At 39.0% G+C, this 17,939-nt stretch overlaps 1 protein-coding gene across 6 annotated transcripts in view; it reads right to left on the bottom strand.

Annotated features, from left to right (window-relative positions):
* MYRIP (myosin VIIA and Rab interacting protein) overlaps positions 1 to 17,939 on the bottom strand; it is a 202,347-nt gene that overhangs the window by 3,854 nt on the left and 180,554 nt on the right. For 5 of the 6 annotated variants that reach the window (XM_090142402.1, XM_090142404.1, XM_090142403.1 and 2 more), the window contains 6 exons: positions 17,391 to 17,630; positions 5,958 to 6,152; positions 2,751 to 2,912; positions 1,019 to 1,123; positions 863 to 923; positions 39 to 157 (listed from right to left, as the gene is read on the bottom strand). In XM_090142402.1, coding sequence (XP_089998528.1) covers positions 39 to 157; positions 863 to 923; positions 1,019 to 1,123; positions 2,751 to 2,912; positions 5,958 to 6,152; positions 17,391 to 17,630 — 882 coding nt within the window. The remainder of the gene's footprint in view (positions 1 to 38; positions 158 to 862; positions 924 to 1,018; positions 1,124 to 2,750; positions 2,913 to 5,957; positions 6,153 to 17,390; positions 17,631 to 17,939) is intronic. The other variant, XM_090142405.1, reaches the window with a different exon arrangement.

Here is a 17,939-nt window from a genome sequence, read left to right as displayed (position 1 = left end):
TTTATAAGCAGCTTTAAAAACATTTGTTTTGATTTTACCATTAAGTCCTTGGCAGTGCTTTTCCTCTCTTTAGTTCTTTGTGTTAGAGATCCTTGAAGCATGAAGTTTCTGTTAAATGTTCTGACAGTGGTAATTGGAGACCCATCTATTTTTTCACCTGGAAAAAATACAAAGATGGAGATTTTTCACTTAACAGACTGCGGCCAATGTAGCAATACTCCTGAAGAGTCACAGCTTCTAGAGAGAGAAAACTTCCCCAAGGACAAATAAGAAAACATAGATTTAATTTAAATGGGAAACAGCATGCTGTGATACTGGAAGTTCTCAAGTTTGAGGCCGTGTCAAATACTGGAATTACACAACAGTAAAGCAGGATGTAAAATTGTCAGAGATGAAGGAAACATGGAAGAAAAGAGCACTGTATTTTACAAAACTAATTCACAGCCATTAATTAAGCCATTAAGAAAGCAGCTGTAGGCTGTGAAGGGTGGCAAGTGGCTAGTGGCAATTAGCCCTATGACTGCCTGCCCCTCACAGCCTACCCTTGTGTGCTCAGCAGCAGCCTCACTTCTGCAGAAACTGAATTCAGCATGCTTCATTTGCTTTTCCCAGCCTTTTGCTTGCGCTCCTGATAATTTGCTACTGTCGTACCATCTACTGAAAGAGGGAGTGGTGATGTTTTATGTACTGAATGTGTATTTTATTTTTACAAGTGCAACGGTAAATGAAGAGGGTGGACACATCTAGGCTTTCTCTGTTCATTTTATAACTTAATCTTGCCCCTATTTTGTTGAATTCGACATTACACTGAAACTTCTAAGGAGGGACTACAAACATAGCATAGGTAACAACTTTAGTGCACCTTTTATTGGTGGAGCTGGAAGTTTCCTCCTCTGCTGTCTTGAGGTGTCAATAGTATGCATCTGAAAACAACACAAACGCATTACTCAACTCCATTATGGAAAACGAGGCAAGATTTCCCCAATGTATTTTTGAATACTACATAATGTTCTGGCACCTGGTTTGTTTGCTTTTGATCCCGTTTCCTTGTCAGGTGAACACATGGAGCCACGTTCAAGCCTGCAACAGTGAGAGCTGATATTCTGCTCTCAATATCTGAAATCTTCAAAGAAAATAAGAGAGAGAGAGAGACAGACAGATGGGGAGGGGGAAAAAGAAGTTTGAAAATTACTATGGATGCCACCACTAAAATATATCCCTCCCCCCAGTCACATCTTCTTTAATCAAAGAATACAGATGGCTGAGCTCTTCAGCAACTCTGACACTTTGCTTTCCTGTATACTTTAGTCCTGATGTCAAAAGGGGGTTAATTAAGATGAAGGGAAAGAGCAATCCAACCTACCGTGCGTCTCCAAGGAAAAAGCATTTTGCTCCTTTTGAGAAAAAAAGAAAGAAGAGAATCCCCTGTCTGCCATCTCCCAGTTACTCCTAGCTATATTTCCAGGTTCATTCAAGCTGTGTTTTTCAAGGGCTACATTCAAATAACTACTGTTTGGGACACATTTCATAATTCAAAATTAATTTCAAGCACACATAAAGTACATCCTCTGTCACAAAATGCAAACGTTTGATCTTGAAAATTTGTTGTAAGTGATATGCATGCTAAACACAAACATGCATAAATGCAAGTACCACTATGTAAGAGCATTCAATGGAAAACAAGTTCTTAGGAGAAACAACAGGCCAGGGAAGCAAATGTAGGGGGAAAATAAGCTGATGAATGTCAGAGAAGTGAGCTGTCAGCTGCACGTGTAATCTGATTCCTGATTTATAACACCTGAGGCGTTTATTCTGCAGAGGGCCTTCAGACCAATTGCATGTTATCTTTTTGTCATCCCGTTCTTATCACTCAGGCCTCTCCCCTCCTCTCTTCTCACCTCCATTAATGTATATAGCAGAAATTACTGACCAAGGCCAACGAGGCCACTGCAAGTTTGTCATCTATTTATTTCAGCACTGCTCTTCTGACATCAAGAAGGTGTCAAACTTAGGGCTTTCAGCACGCTTCCACTGAGCAAAATAAACAGGCACAGTCCTGCTGAAGCCATCAGGGCCCTGCTGGAGGGCCTCGTGTGGCACAGCCCAGTCAGGAAGCACTGCAGCACGCTGCTACCCACGTGTGCATTGTCCCCGTGCAGCCTGGCAGCCTTATCTTGTTCAGCTTCCTGACCAGGCCTTGAAGTTTCTTGCAGTCTCAGACTTTCTGGAACCTGCTAGAGAGACGCTAGGCCACAGAGCACAGGAGCCTCTGCCTTCTGCTGGGCTGTGCACGGCTCAGCAGCCATAACACAAGGCAGACTTGCAAGTGCTGAGCTCTGCCCTCGGCCTTTTCAAGTAGACCCACCCTGGCTTCTTTATAAAGTGCTCTACAATCTGCTGATTAGAAGAACTACCCAAGGCTGCACCTGTAGTCAGACAACAGCCACATGCATGACAGCACAGCACACGATCTCTATGGGAGCAAGGAGCAGGGACACTTCTACAGTAACACGCTGCTGCACTCCTGTCTGAAAACAAGCTGGGGGAAGAAACAAATACAGTACATCTGGCTGTGCCGAGCGACACGTCTCAGCTGTGCTTTGCTCAGCTCCTGTGACGCAGTCATGTATCCTCGGACAGAGAGTTTGCTGCGGTACAAGAGAATATTGCAGAGAAGTGTGTGCAGATGGAAGGGAAGCGTGAGGGAAGGCGGCATGAAGCGGCGAGTGGCGAGGAGCCGCCATCCTCACCTGCAGCTCTGCATGATGCACTTGGGCAGCTGCAGTGGCCACCTGGTCCTCCAGCTCAGCCAGCTCCGATTCTGCTGTCACGCTGCTGATTTGCCGTGCTGCATCCTCCAGGCTGGTCAGCTGCCCCTCCAGGCCATACACGGTGCCGGCCGTCAGGTACACCTGTGGGGCCAAGGGGGACAGGGGCAGTGATTCCTGTTCTGGGAGCACAGAGGTTCTCCATGACACCTCTGAGCTCCCCTCCTCACTAAGTCACTGCTAGTAGGTGCTGGCAGAGGTAAATCATTCATTGGAATAATCCAAAAACACACATCTGTAAAGAAAAGGGAGGAGAACGAAGAAGCTGAACTCTAAATTCCTTAAGTGCTACGATGGTATGCCAGAACAGACTTGTTCTGGATTCACTAGCAAAAAAACTCACACCAAACCAAACCACAAAAGAATGCTTAAAAGTTTCCTTTTCCATTTTTGACATTCAATTTCACAACAAAAATGAAAGCTTGCAAAGTAAAGTCAACAGATCACGCCTCATGTAAAACAGTATTTACTGAAACTTAATGCCTTCAGTATTTATTCACACTCAATGCATTCTGGCAATCAAAAACTGTGCAAGAATAACTGTCCAGCAACATGTGGCTATGAACTTCTTATAAAATAATGGAGCTCAGATGTACAACATATCTTTCCATCCCACTCGGGTCTCACACAAACATGCAGCAGCCAAAAGCTTTGCCATCCCCAGGCCCTGTGGGGAGTCAATAGACTTATTTGGGCAACACGTGGATGACAGATGCCATAACTTAGAGATCTTCCCTAAAAACAACTTAATATGTTGACCCATCTATGATATTTCCGATAACTGAAAGAAAAGATTTCATTTCCCATTCTGCTACTCAGAGCACTAATTCACAATACATTATGTTTTATGTCTTCCTTTTATTTCATAAAGAAATCTAAGATACAGCTGAATGGAGGTCCTTGGTTTATAGAAGAGGGTAATTTTCTAACACCAGCTGTTGACAACTGTGCTTAAAACTGTGCTGACCCATGTCAAAATACTACTCTTTCTGCCTATTTACTAGATAGCCAACAGACTGTTTCCATGAGGCTGGTAACAGGACAGTGGAAACGAAATATATTTTCTCATTTTTCCCACTGGCAGTTTCACTCACTGCAATACCAGTAAAGGCTGCAGTGCTACAGAAAGACCATGAATTAAACATACTCTGTGGCAGACTTCATGGCTCAATGGGCAAACAAATGGGATCAGAAGCAGATCCTTGAGTGGATAAGTTCCCTACATATGTCTTGCACTCAAGTCATTGTATCTGCCTGTAACTCCTAGAGCCCGCAGTCCTTTGACATAACGTATTTAAATAATTTCTGGCCACACTGTGACTTTATGGGTCTAAAATGATGAAGAATGATGATGATGATGATGATTATTATTTTTAATATTATTTTGTTATTGGCTCTTAATTGCTTGCAATTTTTCCTTTGTATTCGTTGTTTCAAATTTATACACATCCTTTTTTTACACGTATTTTTGCTAAGAAAAAAATTCACTACATCTTGTATGAACTGCATTTTCTTAGGGGCAATCTAACTGCAGGCAAGAAATCCTTGTAAAATGTACTTAGAACAAATAAGTGACCTGATTTAACACCTTTGCTCAAGTACTTAGAGACAGATGTGGACTGTGAAGTTAACATTATGATTTAAATATAAATGTTCCTGCTTTTGTGGGTTTTAATTATTCTTTCCATTTACTTCAGTGATGTGTCTTTGTGGTGCAATATACGACCACTTCAGATTAATAGTCCTTTTTTGGATTTATCTATTATATCTAAAAGCTCAAAGAAAGAAGGAAAGGAACAGTGAAATAAGAAACCTCTTTAGACTATGACCACAAAAAAGAAAGAAAGAAAGAAAGAATGTCAACGGTGTTTTTGTAACTCAGTCACTCTCTACATTTATTAAATTTCAATCTTATTGTTCATTTTCCAGCTAGATCTAAATAGAAGGTTTTCCTTAATACAAAGATTGTCTTTACCTGAACAACCATTGCACTTCCAAACAGCAATGGTGTACTTTCAGGTTTCCATTAAGAGGAGGAGGCAGCTTCCAAGAGGATGTAGTGCATGCATGTGTGCCCCCATCTGCATTGGTAAAAATTTTGCATTCCTGAATTTCTTAAGGCTCTTTAAATCTGTGGGTGTGCAGTACTGCAAACCTGACAGCATGCACTTTTGCCATCTACTTCAAATCCTTTCTGGAGCAGAGAAAGATGTGTGGGGACTCAGCAAGGCTGAGCTGAGCCTTATTAATGAACACCACAGCGAGCAGTGCTCTGCCTCAGCATACAGTATCTTCTCAGTGAGAAATGCTTGGCCCAAATGCAACAACTAGAGGTCACAGCACTGGGGGTCAAATAGTCAGAAGGGCATGAAGGATTGCTGGAGCTTAAGTGAGAAAAAAATACACCTCAGATAGTTTTTAATGCAGTTTCCCCTAAGAAGAGATTCTGTCTTTGAAAATTTTCTGGGGGCTAAAGATATATAGGATGTGCTTTCTTGAATTGATCAGGATGTTATAATAGGAGTGGATTTCTGTGAGATCTTTAATAGCTCCTAATGAAGGGAAAAACCACTGAAATGTAACCAGTTAAATGTGGGAAGATGAGAAAATCAAAAGTTACAAATGTGCCAATTGCATTACATGGGTGCATGAAAATATTCCAGTGGGTAGTGACTTCCCTCTGATTCAGCAATACACTTTTCCTGAAGATGACAGTGCTCATGAAAAAGGAAATATTTGTTTAATTCAACCTCTCTAGCCTGCTGCTCTTACTGGCTCCCTGGTGCTCAGTGCTGGGGAAGCGTGTATGGAGAAGAAGTCCTCACACTGGCTGGAAAGCCACAGGGATTTGGAGGGCTTACATTAATTTTTAAGATAGGGTTTCTGACATTGGTTGTAAAACACAGCACATCCCCTCTCTCAAGTAAGTACACACTGAAAGAAAGGAACACATAACGCAGCCGAGTGCCCTTTGAAATAAGATCTTTTGTTCTGTTGGTGTATTTGTTTAGCATCACAGGACTAATTCATACCAGAGGCTGATGCTGCCTAAGCACACTTTCTTTTCCAGCTGCCTCACACACACATATACCCACATATACCCACTCTCACGCTGATTTGTGTTCTTACATTTTCTTCCAGTGTGGTGAGCTGCTCGTCGAGTCTGATGGGGTCGGTCCCCAGTGGGAACGTCCCTCTTCCCTTGTCCTGAACATCATCTGGGAAATCACAGGGATTGGTGGATTCTGCTATCAGCTCTTCAGTGGCATTGATGACTTTCAGGACCTCTGTAGATATGTTGCAGAGAGAGACAGCAGAGTACTTCTGTTTTGATACAAGAGTGGAGAGAGAAAACAGCACTACGTTAGCACAGAGGGGTATTATATAGCATGGCTTTGCTTATACCTGTAGGTTTAAAAATGCCAAAAATAATACACCTGGCTAGTTGCTGAGGCACCTATTTCTCCCTTTTCAGCACATGCACACGGATACAGCAGACAAAGTAACACACATACACAACTATTCCACAACACTTTCTACTGGAGGGCTATTCCAAACCTTATGTGAAAGGAACATATCCATATCTAGCTTTAAAATCCAAGTGAGCTAGATACAGCCATTTTTGCAATAGCTTTTAAAGCAGATTTTAAACCACAGTCTTCTTTTTTGGGTGCTGGCAAACAGATGTGGAAGCATGTCTCCTTATCTACAGGAGCCATCCTACTGCAGCCACAAATGGGAGAGCAATCTGCAGCAGCCCTGTAGGACAGCAGTTTATATGGATGATTGCTAGGAGTTGTACGATGGCCCCAAAAAAGAAAGGTTGAGCTATAAAGCACATAAACATTTGTTAAATAAACTATATCAAATACCAAGGAAAAACATGCAGTTTAACCCATGTTCAAAAAAATAATACCTCAACCAACTGTAAGCCTTTTTTCTTCATCAGTGCTCCTGATTTGCAATTGGTTGTTACCCATCCCAATTCAGATGATTTTACAGAGCTTCAGCCTTCAGCACAAAACCTCTGATGGCAGTGGAATTTCACCTGACGTACCCTCAAGCATCAAACTCAACATCTAAACCACACAGCTTGGTGACTGAGAGTCTGTTGAAGCCAACACAACCACTACCACTGAATTTACAATACATACAATGCTGCTTTGTCTGAAAGTGAGGGAATTCTGACCTAAACTCAACTAATCCCTCAAACACACATACACTTATGCATGTGGATGTGAGACCCATCCACCTAGACACTTTGTAATGTAAATGTTATTGTAATCAATATTTCAGATGGTCTTCTTAGCAGGAGATGGGAAAAATAGTGGATTTTTGTTCACACAAACGCTGGGGGTTGGACTGGAAAACTTTGTATTCTCTTTCCTGTAGTTTGCTTTTCATTTCTATGTTAGATAAGACTTTCACTGAAAGTCTTCTTTAGTGGTGTGTGCTCAAGTGTAGTACGTTAAGGCATCCTTAGCACTGTTATTTCTCCGAATTACAAGAATTAATTGCACACATGAGATTAAAAAGAAAGAGAACAAAGCAAATACTGTATGCTACTGCACACAGATCTTTTGCTTGTTAGGACAGCCATGAACAAGGAAGCCTAAGACTCTCTTACAGAGAACAAATACTTGAATCCCATAAACAGCTGACTGTTTTTTCCATTTATGTTCACAAGTGCCAATTAGGATAAAAACAGATCAATAATTTTGTAGGATAGAAAAGAAATCAATGTTACTTTGTTTTATTATTTGCTTTTCCAAGTACCTAATTCTTATTCTGTTTTATCAGTAGAGAACAGGACAGGATAAAGGCCAGACATTACATTTTCATCATCATCTACATTTTCTTCAACATCTTTGCTGATGTGCATTCTCCATTTCAAGAACTGTAACCTTACTTCAGTGTTCTTTTTTTTTAATTATCCTTTGTAGCTAATGATGGATTTCCAAAAATAGATTAAATCTAATTAGAAAAAAGTTTCTTACACCAGTATCAGAGACTACATACTGGCACTTATTACAAAGTACTTTATAACAGTGTTGTTATTTTCCTGGTGAATGATCTATGATAGGAATCTTTACGAAATCAAGATTTTGAATAAAATACCCTGTATTCTCAATATATATGATCAGGAGAAGAAAAGTTGAGCAAGAAACAAATATGAATTTTAGTTTTTCTAGATTTCTGAGGTAAGTTGTTAGTGGCAAATGCTGCTTGGCTTTTAAAACCAAACATTTGATTCACATTAAATGTTGCACAAGGCAGCTAGATGAGTGTTTATAAAGTGCATATCTCAGTGAACATATTTTGATCCTGGTTGCAGGTATCTGGGCACAGGAGTCACAGTTAAGGCTTTTATTTAAGCTTGTGTAAATTCTACTTTTACAGTGTGACAGGGATACAGCACTAAATATCAGAGAGAAATAACAGGGACAGTAAAAGGACCTTCCTTAGAGTACCTCTGAGCAGCAGATCTCACAAAACTTAAGAGCACGAGCAACACTTTGAAGTATTTACATTTGAACTTTGTGAAAGTTCTCTGCTGAAGGCTATTCAGAAGTCAACTTTGCCTTGGGCTGCATGATGCGAGACATAAGAAGTGATCAATGTATGCTTGAGGAAAACATGAAATAAAAATGTAGAGAGTTCAGGAGCTCTCAAACTGGAAAAACTGCATACTCAGTTAATGTTTTCACTAATGTGTCTACTTCTTCTTCAGCAACTGTCAAAAGCTGTTTCAATCACTCATGTTTTGTAACGGCTGGCTTGCAAACATCGTAAGCTACTCTAGGGAAAATTATTTAATGCATGTAAGGAAAAAAGAAAAATTTTGGAATTTTGGTGCTTCACAATCCCTTTCTCCATCCATCACACCAAACTTAAGAGTTATGAGATTCTATAAAAATAACTTAAAATTCACAGACACGCGTACCAAGATCATCCGGGTAGGTGGATATTTCAAACTGCTATAAAGACCTTTGGCTGTCTAATTTATCTTGCCCATGCAAGAAAGGTCATTGTTAACACCCACAGGGCATTCAAAGAGACAGCTAACACGCTGTGACAAATTCTCTCCCATCTGTCTTGTTGAGCAAAGAATATAGATGTGATATACACAGAAAGCAATCTCTATTTACAAACAGCTAGCGCAGAAAAATTAAGCACAACCATTCTTCCTGAAACACTGTGATGCATTCTGTTTTCATCTGCGATACAGCAATAGTCAGTTAACACCACTCTTCTCAAATTAAATTGATACAGATGATTCAGATGGGAGTGCATGCACCACTTTTGAGAATCTCATCTACTGAATTTGAGATTAAGAGTTTAGCGGAAAGAAGAAAACATCCATCTGTCTCTTTTTATGATAATTAATGCTCAGGCTTACAAATATTGGAGATACCATCAAAAGGAGAAGTTCAGGTTCCTGAGCTCTTTGTGGAAGAGCTTTAAAACCAAAGAAATACTAAAAAAGTGTATATGTGCGAACAAATACACATGTATGTGTGCCTGCATGTTTTGAATATAACTAAAAGCATCATAAGAAACATCTTTGATTGTCATTTCCATCCGTGCTTGCACAGATGTTTCGGTGGCCTAAGCCAGCTCTTCCTGTCAAGCCATTTCCCCTCTCTTTGGCTGACACTCCTTCCCCCTGCTGATACTGCTTATATTGCTTTTTTTCCTTCTTGAATTAGAGGTGCTGACACAAAGGATGATGAATAATGGAAATAAAGTAAAATGCTTTATTTATATCTGAATTTATTTATAATTGTCATTATTTATTTACACCTGAAACAATGTAAGCGTCCAAGCTGCTGAGAGTAGTCAAGAATTAAGTACTCCTAGGCAATAAAGCAGCCTATGACATCGCCACATCATTTCTTTTCCATGAAAACTATGTATTTTATTGTTCAAGCTCTTTAAAGTAGTAAAGTTCTCCTTTAATTGCCCTATTTTTCTCTTCATGCTGTACTCAGCCATTAGAATCTTCTCTTTTTTTTTTTTTTTTTTTTTTTTTTTTTTTTTTGCCACTCCATTATACCACTGTTAAGCTCTGTTAAACTGTCTGGAAGGCAGCAACTAGTGATCCCTTAGAGCACAACAGACGTCAACAGATCAAGAAATAAAGCAAGGGGAACTTTCTTCATTGCTAAGAGTCCTGCCAGTTTTGATCAGTCAACTGCACTGCAGTTATGTTCAGCTCCGGTCTCAAGCCTGTTCCTCAGTCAATAGGCCTCACCTTCTTTGTGTGGGGAGCTTATGGGGCTGGGGAGAAGAAAAGTTTGTTTTTGCTTCTGGTTCATTCATCACTTCAGGGTACCTAGACTGAATACAGATATGACAAAAACAACACCAGAACCCAAACCTGCCTTTTCCTTTCTAAGCCTATGGGAGTTCAAAGCTTTGAGAAGGCCCTGAAAAGCCCACCAAAAGTTTGTCTTCTGCGTGGGTAAGCAAGACTGGGGATACTGGCCACATCACAGTGTGGGAAGAACAGGGCTACCAAGGCCCAGCCATCAATGGCAGTCAGCAATCCTGGCATTCAAAAGATCTTTTGGCCTAAATGTGTTGCAACCAATCAGCACCACAAAGACTGGGAAAGGAAAATAAAATTTCCCTTGATAACAAAAGGAAGACAAGCATACAATAATAAACTATGCTATTAAGAAGTGACTCTTCTATTTGAGACTTCTTACCTTGACTTTAGTATCAATATCCTCATTTACGAGCACTCATTTAGAAAAAGAAAGCCAAATCATTGTACAGAATCACCTATTTTTCTCTCTTTTTGGTTCTGCAGTATAATTATTGATACTACATTTTAGCTAATGAAGTCAATCCACTGTCCTAATATAGTTACAGGTTTCTATAATCATGAGGAAGGAAATTATTTTCCAGGAGGTAAAATATTATGGAAAGGAAACATTCAGGTCTTAAAATCTACACAGCATTTTCTGTGAGTGTCTACAGCCTGACAACGTTGCACAAACGTAAAAATATTTTTTGTTTAAAATTGTCCTTGGTATTTTCACTGAAGATAACCAAAATCTATCAGGTGGTTAAAACTGCCAGGACAAAACTTAACTCAGAGTACAGAAAAAAAGGAAAAGGTGGGGAGGAGTAATGTTTTGCTGAATTAAGCACCAACCTTTGACACAAATAAAGCTACTGTATTTTTTAATGACTGAGAAAATGGTACAGAATTGATTTGTTGAGTACTACATATGAGATACTATAAATAGCATGCATTTTAAAATACATGATAAGTATGCATTTGTTTAGTGAATAAAATGAAAATATGTTTTAACACTTGATTCTTACAAACTGAGCCTCAAATAGCACAGAATATGAGATCTGTTCCCACCTAAAAGAATGATAAGCAATAGACAGTAGCAGCAAAAAGAGAAAGTGCCAATGCACTGTGTACAGCCTCTGTAATGAATTAAGGGTTTTGTTCACTTTTAAACTGGGAGCTTAAAAAGAGTTTTGGAGACTGCTGAGATCAGGAACTGCTAAAAATGCATTGCTGAAATCAACTTCTAAAATTTTCCTTTCCAATTTTTTATCAGATGCATATGAAAGAATATGAAGATAATATACCTTATGCTTGCCTTCAGTTCTTTGCTGATAAAATCAAATTTTCTCATAATGAATCCAAATAAGAGAGCCAGTCTGCTTCAAATGTCTACTTCATGCTCATCACTCCCATTCATAACACAGGTATGCTTCTGATTAGAAAACCATTTTCTGCAACGAACACTGAACCTAGTCAAGAGGTTTGGTATTTCAGGCCTGATATTTCTAGGAAAATAATATGAATTTGAGAACTTTGTTTGGGAAATGAGGAAACCCTCAATATCACTTTGTTACATCTCTTACGTACTATGTAAGAGATGTCAAAAGACACAGACAAAACAAAGTGCTCTCACCTGCTGCAATACAGTGGATAAAAACTGCAGCTTTAAATGAAGATCAAAAGCCTTTTGTTTTTCCTAGATAGTGGGAAAACAGTTAAATAAGAAGGCAGAAAAGTTATGTTAATATCTGCAAAGGTTAAAATTTATAAAGCTTCAGACTTAGAACTTTGGGATGAGCACAAGGACAAAGAAACTAACAAATATAAAATACTAGGAAGCATTATCCTCATTACTAAAATATTTAAAGCAATTGTTGTCTAATTTATTTCATATTCAAAATAACTGATCTCATTAAGACAGATTTTGCAAATGGCACACAGTTTTTCACAAAATAAAGCAGATTGGAAATACTGATTTCTACCCCCACCCCAAAACAAAACGGCACTAGCAACAGGAGACTTTTGCAGCAGTGCTAAGAAAAGTCAGCCATCTCTTCAATTTCTGGATGCTGTGTGTGTTTCACAGTACAAAAGAGTACGTACTCCACTTAGGCCAGTTACTCATGCCTGAAACACTTGTGCTTAATTGTCTTGTGCCAAATCTCTTCTTACTGCTTACCACTGTCTCTCTCCTAGAGCTCACTGTCCCAAAACAAACTCATAAAACCCATCATACCACCACTCTCCAGAGTCAAGTCAGGAGGTTTACCTTAATCTCCCTAACTTACTTAAGTCTATTCAAACTGACTGGTTTTGCATTGAAGCAGTGACAGAACCACAGTTGTGCTGCTGGCTGTGCTGGGACAGAAGTATCACTGTGCTGAAGAGCAGCACTTCCTTGAATGTCTTCCAGCCAGATCCGACAGATCTCATGAGTCACTGCCAAATTTCTGGACTACTTAAAAAAGACAAGAAAACAGTAACTTTTTTTGTGTGTGATCTATTTTTTATTATGCCATTCTGTTAAAGGAGTTCACACTAATTGTAACTGATTTTCTGTAGCTGTACCTGTCAAATGACTTTTACATTTTCTTGCTAAGTAAATAAGTCTTCAATAATCACACAACTGAATGAGATCCCCATTTCATGCACAGAGCTGTCTTGGACAAACACATTCACATAAGTATAAAATCCAAGACTACAGAAAACCTATTTAAAAGGTGTTGTATTTCCTGTGTGAAGCCTGCTGAAATCTCACACATTCTTCACTTCTCCAGGTAGATTCAATCGCTTAAACACGAGGTGCAGTCTGAAACACCTCAAAGCATCTGGGGACCTTCTAACACAGCTGTCAGACAGACATGAGAGACATGCCTTCTCCAGACTAGCAAGCAGCTCATGATCCTGTGGGATATCCCAAGACATCTCAGATGGACAAGAAATCCAGACATAGCAACTGCATTCAGCCCAGAAGGTGTCAGAATTGGGGGATCACAAACATCAATGTCCATTATTTAAAACCTAAAAAAAATTACAATTATGCTCTTGAAGCAACTATTTTGCTTGAAATCACACTCAGATTTTGACAAAACACGCTCAGGATCAACTTAATTTTGCACAGTAAAGATCAATAAATAATATCTGGGAGAAATCTCAGAATAGCTCTCAGAATAGCATTTGTGTCAAGCAAAAACTAGAACATATACTCAACATCTTTGTTGAATTGAGGATTTAAACATTTACTTGGATACTGATCAAATTGCTTTCTAGGATGTAATTCTTGGCTGTTCCTTGAAATACAGACCTGACCCCTTATTTGCTTTATTTTTTTTTTTTCTTTTAATTGGCTAGGGAATTAGTGGGGGGAAAAAAAAAAGGACTCCCATGGCCTTTCATTATGCAGCTGGGATGAGCAGGCTTTTTAGGGGTCTGCACACTGGTTAAAGACCACTAACTGCTTCTATAAATTAATAAGCACAAAATATTACCTATAAAAACAAGTGTGCTGTGGGCTTATATTTGCTTTAGAGAGCTGTGAGCCTCCATTTTAGGCAATCACAGACTTAGAAACACTGAAGGTGAGTGTGCTGAGGTTTTAGAAAAGTTTAAGTCATAAAATTAGCCAGTATTAATTAATACCCATTTAAACCCTCAAGTATCATACACGATCTAAACAAGTATCTCACAGGTCAGCATTTTCCATCTTGTATCTTAAAGGCAGACTTACAACACAAAAGCTCAGCTGGAGGGGAGAACTGAAAATCCCTGAATGTCCAACATCAGCTAACTCCCCACTGAAGACATAAGGCGTGCCAATTCTTCTCACTGATAGAAGTCTTAATATACTCAGTATTTTTAAAGCATCATATAATCAGTGTGATTACATGAGGTTCCCCACTTCCACTAAAAAACAGAACTCTAGACTATTCAAAGGTGTTGACATATAGAAATCAGATTTTCATGAGCATGAAGTACCCAACTGCCAGTGATCCAACAGAAGATACATGTTTTCTGAAATCTTATTCTGTGGTCTTACAGGTGTACTGTAATTAGTAATTTCCTGTGATTTAAGGTTGCTAATATGTGCCAGAATAGAGCTTGAGAATAGAAAACTAATAGCTAACAAAGACAGGCAGCACAGCTAAAATATACTACAAAATATACTAAATACTGTACTAAAATATCCTAAAACACAGTTTAGTCTGTGTTCGGAAGCTCCAAGTGGACTGCTAGCAACAAAGCTTTGCTCAGTTAGAGCAACTGTAGATTTACTTTGAAACTTCATGCCCATATCAGAAGTTTCAGTCTCTGTCTGAGAATGTCCAACATCAGTCTATAAGATCTGTAATTCCCTATACACATATTCTTCAGAAATTAGGCTTTTAAAAATGACAGTTTACAGGGATCTCTGACTTTTGAGGCACCTAAAATTACTGGTTCCTTGAAAATATGTTTTCTATGCTTGCCTCCATTGAGACATGCCATCTACTCATTTACAAGTTAATGCATGGGTATATATGCTTTAGATTCTGGATGGTCTTGAAGTGACCAGGCAGTTGGACTGAATGATCACTGAAGGTCCCTTCTGATGGAACTATTCTGTTCTACTCTTTTCTGTTCAAGTTTGATATGTCTTCTTATTTTAGATTACCATAGCCACAACTAGTATTATACACTATCAACTTCAGGATTTCACTGAAGGATGTTGATCAGTCACCTTTCCAAAGACAAGGTATGTGTCAGAAGATTTAAATTATCTATAATGATGACTGTCAGGAATCAGTTTGTTTATTTCCACACAGCTGAAGCAAGTTCAGCTCCCAATTCCTCTGCAGCCATGACTGTGTATAGTACTGGATATTTTGGTTTCTTCATTACAGGCAAAAAGAACACATAATGTGACGATGAATGACTAAGACTTTTCTTCAACAAGAATCAATAAAAAATAAAGAACTGTGAGCGTTGTGAGTTTTCCTGAATACTGTACACCTCTCCTCTTTTAAACTTAAGAAAATTTTACTGCAAAAAATGTATTAAGCAGTACATTATTTTAAATAATTGACATACAAATGTTAAAGTAAAAAAAATATATATATAAAACAAGTAATGCTCTAGATGCACTGAAAAACATAAAACAAGTAATACTCTAGATGCACTGAGTAAGTACACCACAAAAAGGATGTGCAAATCTCATCTACCTAATATAACTGCTCAGCCCTAAAACTGTCACCAGAGGCAGGAGTTTCCAAACACCTGCAGAGAGAAAACCAATTTACTCAGTTTAAGCATTTCATTTTTTTTCCCCAGTGATTACTGGGGAACTTCAACAAGTTGTTTTAAGCCAAAAATCTACCACTTCCATTCAGAGAAATAGGAAACATAGCTGAAGACATCAAGCCAAACAGCGAAGATGAAACAGCAGCTACTTCCAGTGTATGGCAGGTAAGAATCTGGAGGCAAAAATATACACAAGCATAGGTTTGAGGCAGAATCTAGGAGTAAAGGGTTTGAAGCTACATCCACAGATTATCCTAGGCAAAGGCACTCTCCATCCTTCTTGATGAAAATGGGACATTCACCTTGCAATGCTAATTCATTTCTGTTCTGCTCCTTGTTCCCAGAAGGGCTTTTTATTTCAGTCAGCAATGGTCAACATGTCCACATAAGATGTCCAGTGCTATCTGTCACTAGTCAAACATTCTTATCTTCCAGATCCACTCAAGCTTGTTACTGTTTGCTGTGTGGCTACTCAGCTCTTGGGATCTTGACTGCATAGAAGCTCAGCTTTGAACAAGAGCTGGCCACTTCTCTATTATTCATCACTTTACTCAAATGACAAAAAGAACTACTATACCAAGGTGTGGAAGCTGGATCAAGAGATCCAGGTGGACCATGGAGACAGTGTCCAAAAATACAGTTATGGTGTCAGGAGAGCTAATATCCACCTGGAGTTGAATTTGGTGAAGAACACAAATGGTAACAAGCCAGTTACTAGTTGTATACCCCTGTGGCCAGTACTGGGGCCAATACTGTTTATTATCATCATTATTGGCAGAAATAATGAGTCAGAGTGTACCATAAATTAGGAGGAGTGGTTGAGACCTGAGATGGCCTTCTTGCCATTCATAGGGACCTTGACAAGCTGGAGAAACAGGCTGACAGAAATTCCATGAAGTTCAACAAAAAGAAATGCAAAATCCTGCATCGGGGGAGGAATTCTCCCTTGTATCAGTATAGGCTGGAGACTATCTGGCTAGGATATAGCTTGACAGAAAAGGAAACAGGATCCTGGAGGACATCAAGTTGCACATAAGCCAGCCGCGTGCCCTTGCAGAAAAGAAGGCTACCAGCATCTAACAAAGAAAAGAGATTACTCCCTCTACATGTTAAATTTAGCTTTTGGTTTACAAAAACAGACCAGCAATATCAAATTATTCAACAGAATATGTAGGTTAGCTATAACACAATGCAATTAAAGCCCAGAATTAAAGGCTATGGATAGGACTTCAGGAATTCTCCTGAATGGTAAATTGAGCACAAAAATGGTTGAACACAGCACCAAGTACACCCTACGATATCAAAAGAAATTCAGAAACAGGAAGAGAGCAGATGTTAAGTCCTGTGGGGTGACACTGAAGTCAGACTTCTTATTGTAAGGGTGAAATGAAACGAGTGAAAGCTCCTCCATTATCAGAATTGGATTATTCATTATCTGGCACTAGATTACCATTTTGCTAGAATATGTCACTACTGACTGGAGCTGCTTATTTGGCAGCTGTTATGCTGTAAAGTTCTAAGGAAGCACAGAGTATCCCTACAGATAGAGGTAAAAGAAGAATCCATAACATCAGAACGAGCTAAACAATTCTAAGAAAAGGAAAGCAAACAACAGGACTGAAAAAAAATTAAACAAGCTAGAGAGGAAAAAAAAAAAAAGGAGATATGGATATAGTTTTAAATAAAAACATGTATGCAGATTCTCCGTCAGCATAAACAGACAATTCCATTAGCATCAGTCACTTAACAGGTTTATTACACAGTGTTCACTGCTTCTGAGTTAATGCTGTAGGCTCACAGGAAGGAACAAATACCTTAGTTGAAGCTTTACCTGCACAAGAGTTGCAAGCTCAGAAGCACTTCAGGGATTGAAGTTTTTTAATCAGCCATGATTGATTTTCTAGACACCAGTTCCTCTTTCTGGATTCTAACTTATACAGCACCAGACCCACTTCCCTGTAATAAGCACTTACCTTCTTTAACTCCTCCTGAATGCTTTTGCCATTTTCTTCTGAGGACAAACTTTCCTTCTGGTTTTCAGGGTCTGTTCTAGGTTCAGACTCTTGTTCTTCACCAGAAGATGTTTCTTTGTCACTCATTTTAGCAGCAAGCTGAAATAATCTGGATTTAAGCTCCTCTTCCATAAGTTCAGGCTTGATATTATGATGTTGATCCTCACTGCTTCTATCTGTTTCTGATAAATCATCCAAATCCTACAAAGAAATTAGAAGTACAGTGTAATCACGGTATAGGTACAGAAGGAAAGCAATTTCATAGAAAATGGTATAGATACAATGAGAGTGCAGACAGGATAAAAAGAAAGCAAACAGTGTGAGCTGAAAAATAATTACCACGTCTTTAGAGAGGAAGGCCAACAAACCTACACCTGTTGGGTTGGATAACGTTTGTAATTCCTGGCTTTTATATCACGTTGAAAGGAGCTACCAAAATCATTACACATCTCAGTGCAGCTAATAAAGTGAAAGAATAAATGGCATTTCTCATTGCCAGTACTGCACTGT

The sequence above is a fragment of the Phasianus colchicus genome, chromosome 6, assembly GCF_987193195.1.
Source record: "Phasianus colchicus chromosome 6, bPhaCol1.hap1.1, whole genome shotgun sequence".
In the NCBI taxonomy this organism is placed as follows: Eukaryota; Metazoa; Chordata; class Aves; order Galliformes; family Phasianidae; genus Phasianus; species Phasianus colchicus.
Note: the sequence above shows the minus strand (reverse complement) of the source record. Positions and strands in the feature narration are given on the sequence as shown.